Source organism: Lutjanus erythropterus, chromosome 13, assembly GCF_056507025.1.
Source record: "Lutjanus erythropterus isolate fLutEry1 chromosome 13, fLutEry1.hap2, whole genome shotgun sequence".
Classification (NCBI taxonomy): domain Eukaryota; kingdom Metazoa; phylum Chordata; class Actinopteri; order Lutjaniformes; family Lutjanidae; genus Lutjanus; species Lutjanus erythropterus.
Genome location: NC_139329.1, coordinates 24,672,251 through 24,687,122, shown reverse-complemented (window position 1 = coordinate 24,687,122; position 14,872 = coordinate 24,672,251). Strand labels below are relative to the sequence as shown.

General features: G+C 38.9%; 1 protein-coding gene across 1 annotated transcript in view; it reads right to left on the bottom strand.

Moving 5' to 3' along the window:
- megf11 (multiple EGF-like-domains 11) overlaps nt 1–14,872 on the bottom strand; it is a 100,239-nt gene that overhangs the window by 31,264 nt on the left and 54,103 nt on the right. Inside the window, exons 7-9 of the mRNA XM_084734246.1 lie at nt 4,588–4,834; nt 4,332–4,452; nt 2,183–2,319 (exon numbers count right to left, since the gene is read on the bottom strand). Of these exons, the coding sequence (XP_084590372.1) occupies nt 2,183–2,319; nt 4,332–4,452; nt 4,588–4,834 (505 nt within the window). The remainder of the gene's footprint in view (nt 1–2,182; nt 2,320–4,331; nt 4,453–4,587; nt 4,835–14,872) is intronic.

The window sequence follows — 14,872 nt, the reverse complement described above, 5'->3', positions numbered from 1 at the left end:
CCTCAAATTCAAGGTTTGTTTTCTGTTTTGTTCTGCCTCATCCAACCTTTATTTATTATATAAGATAAACTAAGATAATATAAGATAAACTTTACTGATCCCACACAAGGGAAGTTCATTCAGTGACTTTTTAAAATGTTGGTCATCACTTTGGACTCTCTGAATCTGTGATTTTGTTCACTATTTTAGGACATTTAATACACCAAACAATGAACCAAAAAATAGCTCAGAGGTTCCTAAACTTTTTTGTGAGGATTTTGTCTTAAAACCATCCCATCAAAGTCATTAAAAAAAACAGTTTTTTTTTTTTGAAGAAAAAAAGTTTTTATAGTTAAATTACCAAATGAGGATTATTATAAATTAAAATTAATTAAAACGGACAACCCCATTTCTTCCCTTGTTGTTCCAACTTACAAAAATGCAGCTATATGTAAGTTATATATAAATATTCTATTGCTCTTTTTCCTGGGGACCCCCTACAACCTGCTCAAGGACCCCTATTGGTTCTCAGACCCCAGTTTGTAAACCACTGAAATAACTGACAGACTATGCAACAATGAAGAGAATCACTCGCTGCTGTTTTATGTACATGATGTACATAAATTTTGTATTATTCAAGTACACATTGAAGGACTAATGATAATTATATTTTACATTAGTTATGGTGTCATTGACTCTTTCATGCTGCTGTTACTTCAAATCTTACTTGCATATTAATATGACTGAAACTGAAAATACAACACATCCATCTTGGATATATTGTTATCTTGTTGATATATTGTTTCTTAAACTGTTCTAACTCTAAAAGGAAAGCACTTAGATGAATAATAGTAACTGTATCTGTAAGCATGAAACACACTTTTATGACAACAATGATTATACACAACGCAACGTTTATGTATTTGAAAATAGTGGCTATTTAAATCAAGCAAAACTCTTCAGCTGCCACTGTAATACAGTGAAATTCTTATATTATTAATGGTCTTTTTATATTTCATAATTTAAATGATGAATATTTCATTTGAAAACATTTTCATAAATCCAAGGCTGACATGGCGAAATTTGAACAAGCGCATGACAGGGAAGCCCTAAAAGCAGCCCCCTGCTGTCAGCAGTCAGGACTTGAGTATCTCCGCAGTGGCTGGACAAGACTTAGTAATCGTCATCAAGCACAGAAATTAGAGTTGCCGCGGAGTTTCTCCACATGAAGCACTGAAGTAGATCAGAAAATGGATTTTTTTTTCACTTAAATATACCGACTGAACTACACAATCCTGGTGAGGAATCAATCTCAAGAGTCTAACAAAGCTATTACAAATAGCTCAATTACATTATAAAATGGGCGAGTTATGTTTCATGTTTAAATTACCCCGGCTTTAGTTTTATCAGGGGACAATGGTATTATTATACTAGACAGCAGAGGGTGGGGGCTAACACAATCTCAGATTATTCCTGGCAGGTTAATTCACCTGCCTCTGACAAAATGAATGAGGGCAATTTTGCAAAATAATAAAGTAAAGGAAAGGTCTTGTCGAGGAAGTGTTTCCATCCAAGAGACAATTGCTTTAGCTGAACTAATAAACCCGGGCTGCTCTGGGCTGCTCTGGCAGGCATGGGGAACTAAAAAGATCTGTGGATTTCAATGAGACCTTAATATAAGCCCATTACTTATAATTAATGAGCAGAATCCAAACAGCATGTAGCCCATGGTGAGATCAATGGACAGGCTGGGAGTGGAGGAGGATGAAGGCTGAAGACATGAAACCTTGCTGGCCAGCATGAAGCACAAGATTAATTAAACAGAAACACCCCTATTAAAAGCTTCCAATTCACCTTCAAATGCACTAATGGGCATTTATAAATGCTTATTTCTCCTGAGCATGAGATTATTCTAACATTTCCTTCCTCTTTTAAAAGAACAGCCAGGTTTGTGCCTCATATGGATGTCAACAAAGAGAATAGGTCAATGAGTGACTTTTTAATGTGTAACTGTCGGCATGAAACCATCCCCTCGCATTAAATACTAAAATCAATAAATCATGCCATTGTCTGACCTATTTTCAAAGTAGGAGTACAAAACTTTTGCACAGAGTACTTCACCAAAAAGCTTTTGCGCATAATAACTGAGCAGTGTGTGTGTGTGTGTGTGTGTGGTGTGTGTGGGTTGTCTGCTGCTGCGTACCTGCGTCCGCTGAAGCCAGCTGCGCACTGGCACTGCCCTGTGATGTGGTCACACAGTCCGCCGTTACGACAGGAACAGTCCTTGCTGCAGTTGATGCCGTACTTGCCAAGAGGGCATGGCTGGGCACAAACTGAACCCTTTGAAAAACAGCCAAAAAAGAACTGTATGAGATGCGCGGTGATCTGAGATACACAAACCAGGACTGAAATACCCAAGATGAAACTTTTGTTTTATTGATGTTTGGACAATTTGGAGCTACTATTTGTGTTTCTGACAGGCGCCTTACCTCCTCATATTTAGAACAAGAAAGAAAGCATTGCATTCAAGAAATAATCTAAGCTAGGGCTGCACAATTGATCAACACCCAAATCAAAGATGCTGTGATTTTGTGATAAAGGAAAATGTGTGACAAAACAGCATTATAATGAAGTGTTGCTGAGATGCCCAGACTGTCAAATCTGGTCCTCCAGATGTCAGAAAACATGTTTGTTTGGTACAGACCCCAACAAATGTCTCATTATCGTGATTATAACAGTTGTTTTCAGTGAAATTAAAATTGTGATGCAAAAATGATCAATTCCATTAATCATGGCTTTTTTTTTTCGATCACATTGTGCAGCATAAAGTAAACTGCCAACATTACTCCAAACAACCCAGGTTTTCTTAATTTATACTATTTTCACACATTATCATCAGAAAACTTAATGCATGGACACCAGCACTAGAATACCAATGATTGTTTTATTGAGAATTATTGAGATTTTATCATACTATTTATTTTGTAGTGTCTGTCCCTTTAATGTCTCTGGTTGTTTTAGGTAATTGTGGGCAGCGTTGCAAATCAGTGATCAGAAAGCTTTACAGCAAGATTAGATTTTTATAAATGTTTTCAATAAATGTGATGAAGTACCTCAATTTGTCAGGTATTTAATTCACTTGATTAGCCGAAAACTGGTATTCATATCGGTTTGTTTTTTTTATATTATATATAATCAGTTTCTCAACTGAATCCCAAGAAAACACATTATCAAATGATATGTAAATACTGCACTAAAAAGAAGATTTTATCTATATCTTCCACCCCTGATTTAAAGAAAAAAATCATCAATAATATGGTACAAAGGTACTTAATTATTTCTTACTTTTAAAAGGCAATCATAGCTACTTAACAAGAGGTGGCTTGACAGGCTTAAATAAATTAGCGATTCAATAGCCTAATGGGCAAAATTTCTCTACAGTGCAGCAGTTGACTTAAATAATCTGCAACTGAGTACTTCACAGAGCACATTTAAAGTGGCCTTGAAGAAATGATTACAAAGCACAACACCACAATTTTAATTCCTTGTTTTCCATATAGAGAAATCATCCTCCTCCACGCTGCCTGCTGTATATATTAATGTTGATTGTACTGTCTTCACTTGCTGTCTTGTTGTTTTTTGTGTTGTCTTGTGAGGTGTTTGTATTAGAGGACCACAGTGGAAATGAGCCCTCTGGCTTTATTGTGATTTTTAATGTATGTAATGACTACTGTGCAGTGCTATATATGTTTATCATTAAATATATTGCTGCCACTGCTGTCATGTTTTTTGACTTTGTCTGGACCCTCAGGTAAACTGGTCCCTAATAAAATCCTAAATCATAAAGCAGGCAGCTCTTTTAAAAGCATACAATCCATTTTTAAAGACCTTGTTTTTGTTTTATTTCTCTTATTCTGTGTTTTGACAGCAGAGACAGACATGTGGGGAGAGTGCAGGGGAGCTGACATGCAACAAAGTTCCCCAGCTGGAAACAAACGGGGAACGTTGCCTTAAAATACCAGGACTCAGGGAGGTCCCTGAGGTAACCCTTTATATTGTTGACTGTGGGTGGCCATGTTCACTTGACATTACTTTGTGAACAGAAGGCATGCACAGCCTCCCTACTATAGCTCCATTTTTTTCTGCAGAGAGAAGAAAATCCCACGTTCTCATTTATAATTGAACACAGTATATTGATCAAGGTCCTCAACATGTCAGACTCTGCTGTAAAGTCTACATTAGAGATATAAATGTTTCTTTCTAGAACACCGATGATGTTCGCTCCTTTTTTTTTTTATATATCCAAGGCCTTTCTTTCTCATTGCCCTCCCACCTTTACTTGTGTCACCTACCGTCCACCCAGCAGGGCAAGAACAATCTCCGGTGATGTGGTGGCACGTTCCTCCGTTCTGACAGGGGCAGCGCTGCTCACAGTGAGGCCCATGACTACCAGAGGGGCAGCGCTCTCCACAGCTGTCACCAAACACAAGTCAAAAGTCAGACATCTCAGACACATAACTTGTGCTCGCCTTTAACGCTCAGACAAACATTTTTTCATAGACCCCAAACAGAAAGTTGCAAAGAAAACAACTCGCCGCTGGTACTCACAAAGCCCCTGAGTAGCCCGGCGCACAGATGCACTCTCCCGTCTCGTGGTTGCAGGTGGCACCATTGAGACACTGGCAGGGTAGCTGGCACGCCTTGCCATAGTAACCGTGCTCACAGGGCTCCTCACAACGCCATCCCTGGTACCCATCAGTACAGACACACGCACCTGTGATGGGGTTACACTTCGCCCCATTCTGGCACTGACATCGATTACTGCAATGAGGTCCCCAGTAGTCACTCTCACAGCCTGCAGGCACAGAGACAAGTAGCTTCAGACAGTGCAAAACAAAAGAAAAAGTGCACCAGGATTTATCTTTGAAAACATTTGAAATAATACATCAAATAAATGCAAGCAAGTATTAAAATTACACATAAATGGATTCCTCTAATACATGTAATATTTCATCATGAATAGTGACTGTTCCTGGAAATTACTCCTCACAGCTAATTACTTAACACTGAAAACTTTCTAACAGTGATTCATAAGCTTGATTCATAAGCATATATTTATAATTTTCTAGTTTTTTTAATTTTTTAGTTTAAAGTTTTGTGATATTATTATTACTTTTACTGTTAAAAAAAAAAAAACACAGATCAAAACCAAGAACTCAGACACTAAGCCTGATAACTTATTCCTCTGTGCCATAGAGCTTCACTGTTGTCCAAAAACAATTAAAAACACATTAATGCGACACAATGAGGCAAAAATGTTTCTTCAGTACCAAAAACATGGACGCTAGTTTGTTTTCGGTCAATCCCACATGCATTTTTCATGATTACTTGATTAACTGTTGGGTCTATAAAAAAAAAAAAAAAGAATGGTTAATTAGAAGGGTGGACTCACCCAACCCTAAAAGAATACTGGATGTTACCCATTTGTAATCCCCAACATTTTGATTAGTAATATTTTTGATAGTAACTATAACAGATTGCAATTACTTAATCGACAATAAATGACTAATTTTATTTTATTTTATTTTGTTTAATCATATGCACTACCAGTATCCTACTATACGTCTGTGTGAAATTTTGTAGTAATTATTGAGTTATGGCTAAAAATATGTTTTGTGAGGTTATAGTGGCCTTAACCTATAACCATTAAAATTTTATCAGTTCATTGCTGAGTCCAAGTGATCATTTGCGCCAAATTTGAAGAAATACCCTTGAGACTGATTAATTTTCTTTCATTGCAGCTCTAGTGCCCAGCTGCAAAAGCAAATATGCATGGCATGATTTAGATTTACATCTTCAGAAGGAGTAAATGGGCTAAGAGCCACGGACAAGGCACAGAAGTCAAAAAGTATTGAGAGATGGTCAACAAATTGTTAGTTTTGGTCTTTTCTTGGAATTTTTTCACAGCCCTAGTTTTTAAATTCAGCCTCTGTCTTCACTCCTGCTCTGGGTCACAGACTGCAGGAGTGTATCCAAGCATGCCCTGAGCAAAAAAGCAGAGGACCACCCTCCGCAGGTTGCTTTCCATCACAGTGGTAACAACGTCAGACTCTCACGCTCACACACACTCAGAGGAATGGACACATGAACACAGGAAGAACATGCAAACCCCATACAGAAATGACATGAAATCAACATGAGACTGTACGTGTGACCACTGAGCCTCTGTTTCACACCTATAAACACTGCAAAGCTTCTGTAAGACAAATTTATAGCCAGCAGAACAAAATTCATATCTCCTGTCAATATGAGCTTTTCAAAACATTCATCAAACTGAAACCAGGTGACAAAAAAAAGCTCGTGGCTGAAAAATACACTGCACAGAGAGCTGATAAACATTACAGCTGCTTTACAGGCAGGTTGCTTAATCAAGTTAACTCTTGAAAACCATTTGTCTTTCTTTAAGTTACTAAATATATTTAGACAGGTCTATACAAACAATATGAAAGAAATAATAATAAGGGTTATCACATACCTGTTCATTCTCTTTCTTTACTTTTTATTTGAACTACTTATTTTACTTACTTGTGGTACTGTGTATAGGTCCTGTATGTTCCATCAATATCATCAACAAAAACATTATAGAGTTATTTAATTACTATACATATAGCACATGTGTTTGATATTTCTTAAGACAAATGTTAAGCTTTTGATTTCCCCATTTTATAATGAGAAAGTCATCCCTCCTGACATCAATGGGTGGCACTTAAAGGAAAATAGCGGCCTTTGAACATTAGTTAAATGCAATCCTTATCTTTCAGATAGCCTGATAATGCTAAGAGCACATCTCGCTGAGCTCTAGCGATGAGATATTTCTATTACTATTAAAGCTGGCTTAATCAAAGTTTAACCATTAAGAACAAAAATATGCTTTCCTATACAGAACAGCTAACCATAGCTGTCATTTGGTGTATGGTAACTGACATATGTAGAAATGGACAACATGAGATCTCCCCCAAAGTGAAGCTAAAACATCTCAATAAATAAGACATGAGCCTAAAACATCAAAGTACACATCAAATACATTTTTCCCAAAGATGGTTTGTGTCATTTCACATAGTTCTTTATGCCATTTTTCTGATCAATTTGATTTTCAGTGGTCATTTAATGCTATAAAAGCTGTCAGCTTTCGGCTTGTGATTGATCCGGTCAGCTGTATGGGCGGGAATTCGCAAAGCGCGGCCCCAGACCTGATCTCTACTGTGCAGACTCTGGCTCCAAATGACATCATCGGTGCAAGATGGCAGCGCTCGTGCCTGGGATATTTTGGCTTCAGTTTTCAGCATAGGGAGGAAGTGCAGTTGTAGCATCCATCTTTATTTATGTAAGTGGACATAACTATTATTTTTATCATCAGTTAAGTGAGAGCTGTAGTGAGAGTCATAAAAGAAGGCTAAGAAGTACAGCATATTTTAACATTTGAAAGGTTTGTAGCTATCAATTTTTCACATATTTGCTTAAAAATGTTGATTCATTTTCTGCCCATTGCTCAGTTCATTAATTTACTCACATTTTCACTCAACATGGTAAAATTTAGGCAAAAGTCTATGCTAACACAGGTCAACAAGCTCTGTAGAGTTGGCTGAGCTCTCTAATTATTTTATTATACACTGAGTCATAATATCAGAAATATTATGCAGGTTTAATGTGTTTTAACTCAAATTCCAGGTACTTCCCTTGTAGTAGGATGACTAAAAATCAGCATTACAACAAAAAGGCTAACTGAAATGATCAAACAGGTGCAAAATATAGTTCTCTAAGAAACTGCTTAAGATACTGTACCAGACTGAGTGTATGTGATGTTGACATACCACAACCATCAGAGAGAAAGGTCTTAATAACACTCTGAAATTAATCTGAAAAAAAGGGAAGCAAGCTGTTCACACCTCTCAGCGACTAGCGGGGAGAGCAAAAGAGGATGCAAAGATTAAGAACACAAGGAGCAAGTGATTTCTCAGATATAACAGTTTGTTACTTGTGCATGTTTTAACACCTTTTTCAGGTGCAACTTCAGCAGTCAGCTGTCAAAATGGCCACTGGGAGAAAAATCTGAAGGTACTGGAGGCAGTGAAACTATCAAACTGCTCACTTTACCAACTTTTCTAAATGTACTTTTAACTGACTAATAGTATTGAACTTGGAGTAATAGTGCAGAAAGGTTCAATTTGATGGAAATAACACAATGAGACAATGTTCACCCTCTGTGACAACACACAGAAACCCCAGAGGTGTCATCACTCAGTGACGAACAGCAGAATTAGTCTTGCCAGCCGTTTTGCAATATTGGCACTCAAGAAAATTGACTTAAGTTATATAACCTTGCTGATTTACATGGGTTAATGTAAATAGCTCAGTGACATTACTAAGTGGTACCTGAGGGAACAATGTGAAACAAGCAATTCCCACATTCCTCAGAGAATGGGTCTGTTTAGAAGAGAACTCAATACGTCCCATAAAGCAAGCAAATAGCTAATCTTGAAGGTTAAATAAACAACCAGCTTTTATGTGAAGAAGAATCAGCACCGAGCTGGGCTAGGAGACAGTCTTCACTCTCACCAGGGAAATTGCTCTTTCGAGGATCTAGTGGTGATTTAAGTGATTGGTCCGGCCTGATGTCTCTCCAGCAGCAGCAGCTGCTGTATTGCCTCACATAAAAGCCCAGCTTGAGATCCAGGCCAGCACAGCAGCCAGGACGGTGAATATTCCACTATTGATTCTCACATCATCGCAGACTCAGTTGTAAATGTAAAGACGCTACGCCCCCTCCCTGTATGCTCACTTTGCCAGAGCTGTGATCAGCCGGAGTGGGAGCTTAATGAACCCTGTTTCATGGTCGGCACTGAAGCCTGTTTTTCCAGGTACACAGCAGGAAGATGATCAGCCCTTCCCTGATACAGACAGGTTTGCCCTGAAGGGGGTCTTGAAACACTGGGCTAGTGCAGTATTAGTTCAGCGGCTGGACAGACTAGGGGCCACATTACAGGGCTCACATTGATTTGATCTAATCTGCTCCCGGCCTCCAGTCTGGCATGAATGAGTTCCCTGAAGGTTGAGCTGCTGCCACGCAAACGACCCTGGCACATTAAATCTGAGGTGTGTGCGGGCGGCCGAGGTAATGGATGAGCAGTTCAGCTGCAACTTGGTTTAGCACTCTATAAGCACTCATCAGAGCTCCCTCAGCTGAACAGTGCTCCCTCAGCAGCACAGTACAAAAACAGGCATATAACTGGAGGCATCATCACCTCTGGTCTCAGCTTCAAACCTTGACCACTGTAAATACAGAGTGCATTTTATATTCCTACATGTATAACTCAAAATATGATGTCAGTAAAAAATACCCAGAGCAGCAGAGAAAAACAGAAATAAACCAAAATCTATCCAGCGCTTAATTTGCAGACTTTTCTGGTGCTTAGGAGCTCAACAAATGTTACCATTTGAAGTTTTAAACCGTCTTTAGCTTGCAGTTAGAGGCCTCAGCACATTGAGAGCAAAGCCCATTATCTCGCTGTCTCTCTCCTACACAGAGGTTCTCAAACTTTACCCAGTAGTCTCTCACTTCCCAGCTCTGACAGCATTTAACTGTGATTAAGGAGTCAGAGTTCATGATGAGCTACGGGCAAAAAACAGAGAGAAACGGCAGAAGAAAGTAGTATGTAGCATAAAGGCTGCAGCTTCTGGAGAGTACAGCTAAATTGTCTGAGGTGATGAGGACCCCCTGTGGGTTGTGGTGTGTAGGCAGTGAATCCTACACAAGTCTGAGAAGCTAGAGAAGCTGCAGTCCAGCCCATTAACTGGTCTGGCCCGGGTCAGTGAGCCTAACCAGAGGACACATACACCAGGCAGCCCAGGCTCTCAGAGCTCATAATGCATAACAGTTGGAATGTGGATAACCTCACACACAGGGAAAGGTCCAATCCCAAGGTGCTTGCTGGGTATAATCCCCTCGGCTGGAACAAAACAGATCACGTTGAAGGGTACCGGCAGATAGTAAACTTCTGAAGGTGATGTCCAAAGAATGGGCTGAGAGAGAGCCATCATGGTGGCACTGAGCTTTGAAGTGTGCTCAAGAGTCTGCATGATCAGGGGCTGGCTGGCTGCAACCGGATTAAAACCAAACAGCTTTCAGCATCCGGCTTCATTCAGAAGTTCTCCTGAACTTGGCCTCTTCAGCAAAATGTTTGTTCTCGATGAGAGGGGGGAGTGTGTGCCACAGAAAGCTTCTCAGAGCTAAATTCAAAACGAGGGCCTGAGTCAAGCTCTTTAAACAGCAGAATATCTCTCTCTCCGATTCAAACAGCATCAGACTTTTATACTCCATTTATTCAGCTGGAAACGGGGCAAAAGCAAACTTCAATTTGAATCACGGCCGGGATGGTATAAATGCCGGCCACTCGAGGTGGTTGGTGCAGACAGTTGCTTGCCTCTTTGCCAGCTCCAAGTGGGAAAACCACATTATAGCTATTGGAATATTTGGCACGCAGCCCGACTTCACTCCCCACTGCCAGAGTCATTCACTGTCACATAACTATTATTAACACACACTGTTGACACTTGAGGAATAACTTAACTCGTACAAGACATTAGAAGGCAAAACGCTCCAGCTCCTGAGAGCCTTTTTACTCCCCGCTTACTCTTTAGCTGAGCTTGTGGCAAAGCAAAGCAGCGTGACTCATTGTCTTGACGAGTCTCCTGCATCGCCTCATGAGAAGAGTGCACCTCTGAGTTTCATATTGTCTGATTCACGCTTTGTGCCACTAGCTTTTGTTCTTTTCCTCTTTTTTTCCTTGACAGATCTGAATTTTCAAATTACACTCCATGACAAGAATTAATACTGGCAAGTTTCAAAAATGTCAAGAAGAGACGGGCTTTCTTTACAGATTTTTAAATGTTAAAATGATCGTTTTTAAAGTAACAATGAAACAATCCTGCCTACAATTTAGCTGACACTAGAATATGTTATATTCTGCTCTTCAGTCAATATGAGCCATTTGTAATAGGAGTTATTCAATAAATGCCCGACTCAACATTCAGCTATTCATCACAGCTCCCTGACTCAATGACGCAGACTAATAGAGTGAAAAGCAGACAGGACTGGTACCAGGGTCTAGAGGGAAAGTGATGATTGTTGTGTAAAGTGGTAAATTTGCATTGAATGATAAATGTCTCTCAGCTTTGTTCAAACTTGCAGCTGTAAAAGCTGCCAATACGCTACAAGACAGGCCCCACTGTCCCTTCCATGTTCTGCTGACACCGATTACACTGTTATTTATTAGGCCTCAGAAAAGCCAGACGCGACAAGTAAACAGTTTAGCTACATCCCTGTGAGCTTGACAAATGAATTTCTAAATATACAGAAGAAACTGCCAATAGTCATGGGGGCAGTTCTGCTGAATTGGAATAACAGCGTGCTGCAGCTTCTGCTGTTGGGCGTGTCGTTTGTCCTGCCCTAATTCATCTTAGCCGAGCCCTTGTGTGTTCACAGTCCCCTGGGGGGGAGAGAGCAGCACAGGACCAAGCCCACAACACAACACTGAGGCTCTCTGAACAGAGTTTGCTGCTCAGGCAGTTCGCTATAATGTAGAGGTGCTCAAAGACATCCTTATTTCTATCTGTATCTGTATCTGCTCAACCAAAATTATCTGTCTCTGTCCCTGTACTCAGGTAGAGGACCAGCGGTGGGTGTGGTTTATACCAGAAGTCACGTTAAATCAAGCAATCAGGTTTTAGTTTCTAAACTAATATTCATTAGCAATGCAATTGTTATGCCTTCAAGGTATCAACATGATCTAATATAATTAATTATACAATATATTTTAACATTGTCAGAAACTTTTACATACCTTATCTTACATTTTGCGTAAGCCTGTACAGCTTCTTCACTTCTGCCTTAATCTTTATTTATACTTTTAGTACATTCTTAGTTCTTCTGCTCCAATATACCACAGCAAATTCGTATTACTTGGTAATAAAAATGATAACTGATTCTTTTCATCTATATCACTTTCTTTCTTATTTTTAGCTAAAGTAAGTTTCATGAAGTGTCTCAAGCCCACCACTACCTGCCCTTTAACCGGGGGATACTGAAAAATCATAAACTGAAAAAAATATTTTATAAATCAAAAGATTCTGTTTTGCTTTGGACATAAAAACTCTACAGATATACAAGTATAAAAAATATCCTGCAACTGAATAATCTTTGTGCATTAAATCAGTGATTGATTAAGATAGATGCAACCTTTTTCAACTATGCAGAGCAAATCGTGGAGCTGACTTTAATAATGAGCAACTTCCATCACATTATTTGTGCTTTCCCAAATAACATATTTGAACTCGGGTGCATTCCTGGGCCATTCCACCAAATCTGTGTCATTTGCATATTTGCATATTTGCTTCACAATTAAAGGTCATTTTTAAAATCTTTTGTTTCCAGACCTGTATCTAATAACATGTATGTTTAACTATTCAAAATGTGTTGTGTCAGTCTCTGCCCATTTTAATTATTTTTTTTATATTGTCTCTAAATGGAAGATGGTGCATTTTTAGCAACAGGATTGAGTTTTTAGCATAGCATTTGCAAATACTTTAAATGTATTTGTGAGAACACTTAGGACCTTCATGCATAATAGCATAGCATCATAATGTCATCTAAGAAATAATTCAGGTAACAGGGCTGAATGTTGGGACTGACTTCCTCAGTCACACTTGCAATATGAACAAAAATAGAGAAAACAGAGTAAGAGAACTTATACTCGTTCTTCCCATGGCCTTCAAGAGACGCAAATGATGCTACTTCTTATAGGACTGAGTGAAAACCAGGGGACAAGACTAAAATCGGTATTTTAAATGTCGAAATTGAAAATACAGTCACACAATAATAGACCAAATAGGATTTCTGAGGGATTGGAATCATGAAATAAAGTGAAAGTGGGAAGGGTTTAAAATACTTCAGTGTTCTAGCTAGTTTTCATTAAGGTTTTACATGATGATATGCTTGATAACATAATGTGGTATACCAATATTATTCATGCACATCTATTCATGTATTGTCCTGAGGACGGAAAAGGCACAGATTTGGTGGAATGACCCCCCCCACCACCACTATAATGCACCATATGCTCCCTCCTGATACCACCTTGCACCTTGTTACTTGGATAACAAGTAACGAGAGCTGACTGTTGCCTATTTGCAACCACAAAACTAATGAGTGAATAACTTAATTCTTTTAGTCCTATGCATTACTGATTAAAACGATTGGCCTGGTTGTTTATCCTGCTGAGGATCTGATCATTTGTCTAAGTTCTATTCAGGATGTGAACCTGGATCAATACGAGCCCTGCAGGTGCCAGCCGGCTCCTCTGCAGCGCTTCTCTAACAGGGTTAACAGGGCCGGCGGTTGACCAAGACAGACAAGGTCAGGTCACCAAACGCTTTATTCTAAACAAGCACTTAAGAGTGATGCGACTTAAAGGAGCAGCCTAATAAAATGGGCCGTGTCGAGCAGTAACGCGAGCAGGCTGCGAGGGACGCCTTCGCCTCAGTGCAGTAAACCAGTCACTTGTTCAACACAACCTGACACGGCTCATGAAAGCTTCTGGATCAGCAAATTGTTACACAGCCCGCTGCTCCTTCCAATTAATAATTTACCCTTCACCCTGTCCTGCAGAAAACAAACCCTTTGCTCTGTTGCCACAGGACAACAACAAGAAAGCAATCAGAGCGGAGGTGGACGTTTATCTACAGTACACACCGATACACAGTGACCTGAGTATAAATAAGCCACAATGGCACTGCTTCACAGACATAACACAGAAAAGCAGATCAGTCACAGGCAACGACATAGTTGTCGCTCAAAAAACAATGTCAACCCGATAAAACCAACTGTTACTACACATAATTTGCACCCATTGATTTCCAATTTTCAATTATTAATTCTAATTAGAATGAAGTAGAATGTGCCAGGGGGCAACAGCAGTCAATGTGAGGGGGTGAACTCACAGCGTGGAGACTGATGTACATTCATATAATGTCAACAGCGGCACCCTCATCAGCTTCAAGAGAAAGTCAAAGAGTCCTCAGGCCAATATTTAATGTTGCTTTGGCGTTGATGCAGCTGTGTGTGTTAAAAATCCAAATTCTGAACAGCAGCGAAGAAGTGCATTTAAGTATACTGTATTTAAGTATGATTGAGATTTGTGTTTTACTTAAGTATTTTATATTTAATGTTACTTTATACCTCTACAATTCAGAGACTGTATTTTAACTCCATATAACATAACTATACATTTATATCAATGCTAGATATTACACTGTAAAAAAAAAATCACTGAAGTTTAGTTGAATCAACTAACCAACTAATCTTTCCGTACAGCTGAATAAATATCAAGTTTAATTGCCTAGAAAGGTTTATTTGTTTTGAATCATGACAAAATTGCCTCAACTTCTCTTTTCAAAATTCAGTAAACTTAAAATTTTAAGGCAGCCACTCAGTTTTTCAAGTTTATTTTTTACAGCGTAGTCACCTTTCAGATCAAGACTACAAACGCAACATACATAATCGGCTAAAAAACATGATGCATTGTTACAGAAAGAACTAACAAACTATATAAAACAGGTTCCCACCTGGATCCTCTGCAACATTACAACATTAAAAGTACTGAATACATATTTATGGAGCAGTAATATTGATCTAATAATATCATATACTGCCAGGGGCCATTCTGCATAATGAGTTTTTTTTTCTTTTGCTTTTTATACCTAAATAAATGTTTTTTGTTGATATCTCTGTACTTTTAGTTCAGTTAATTTTGAATGCAGAGCTTTAAATGTTGTGGTG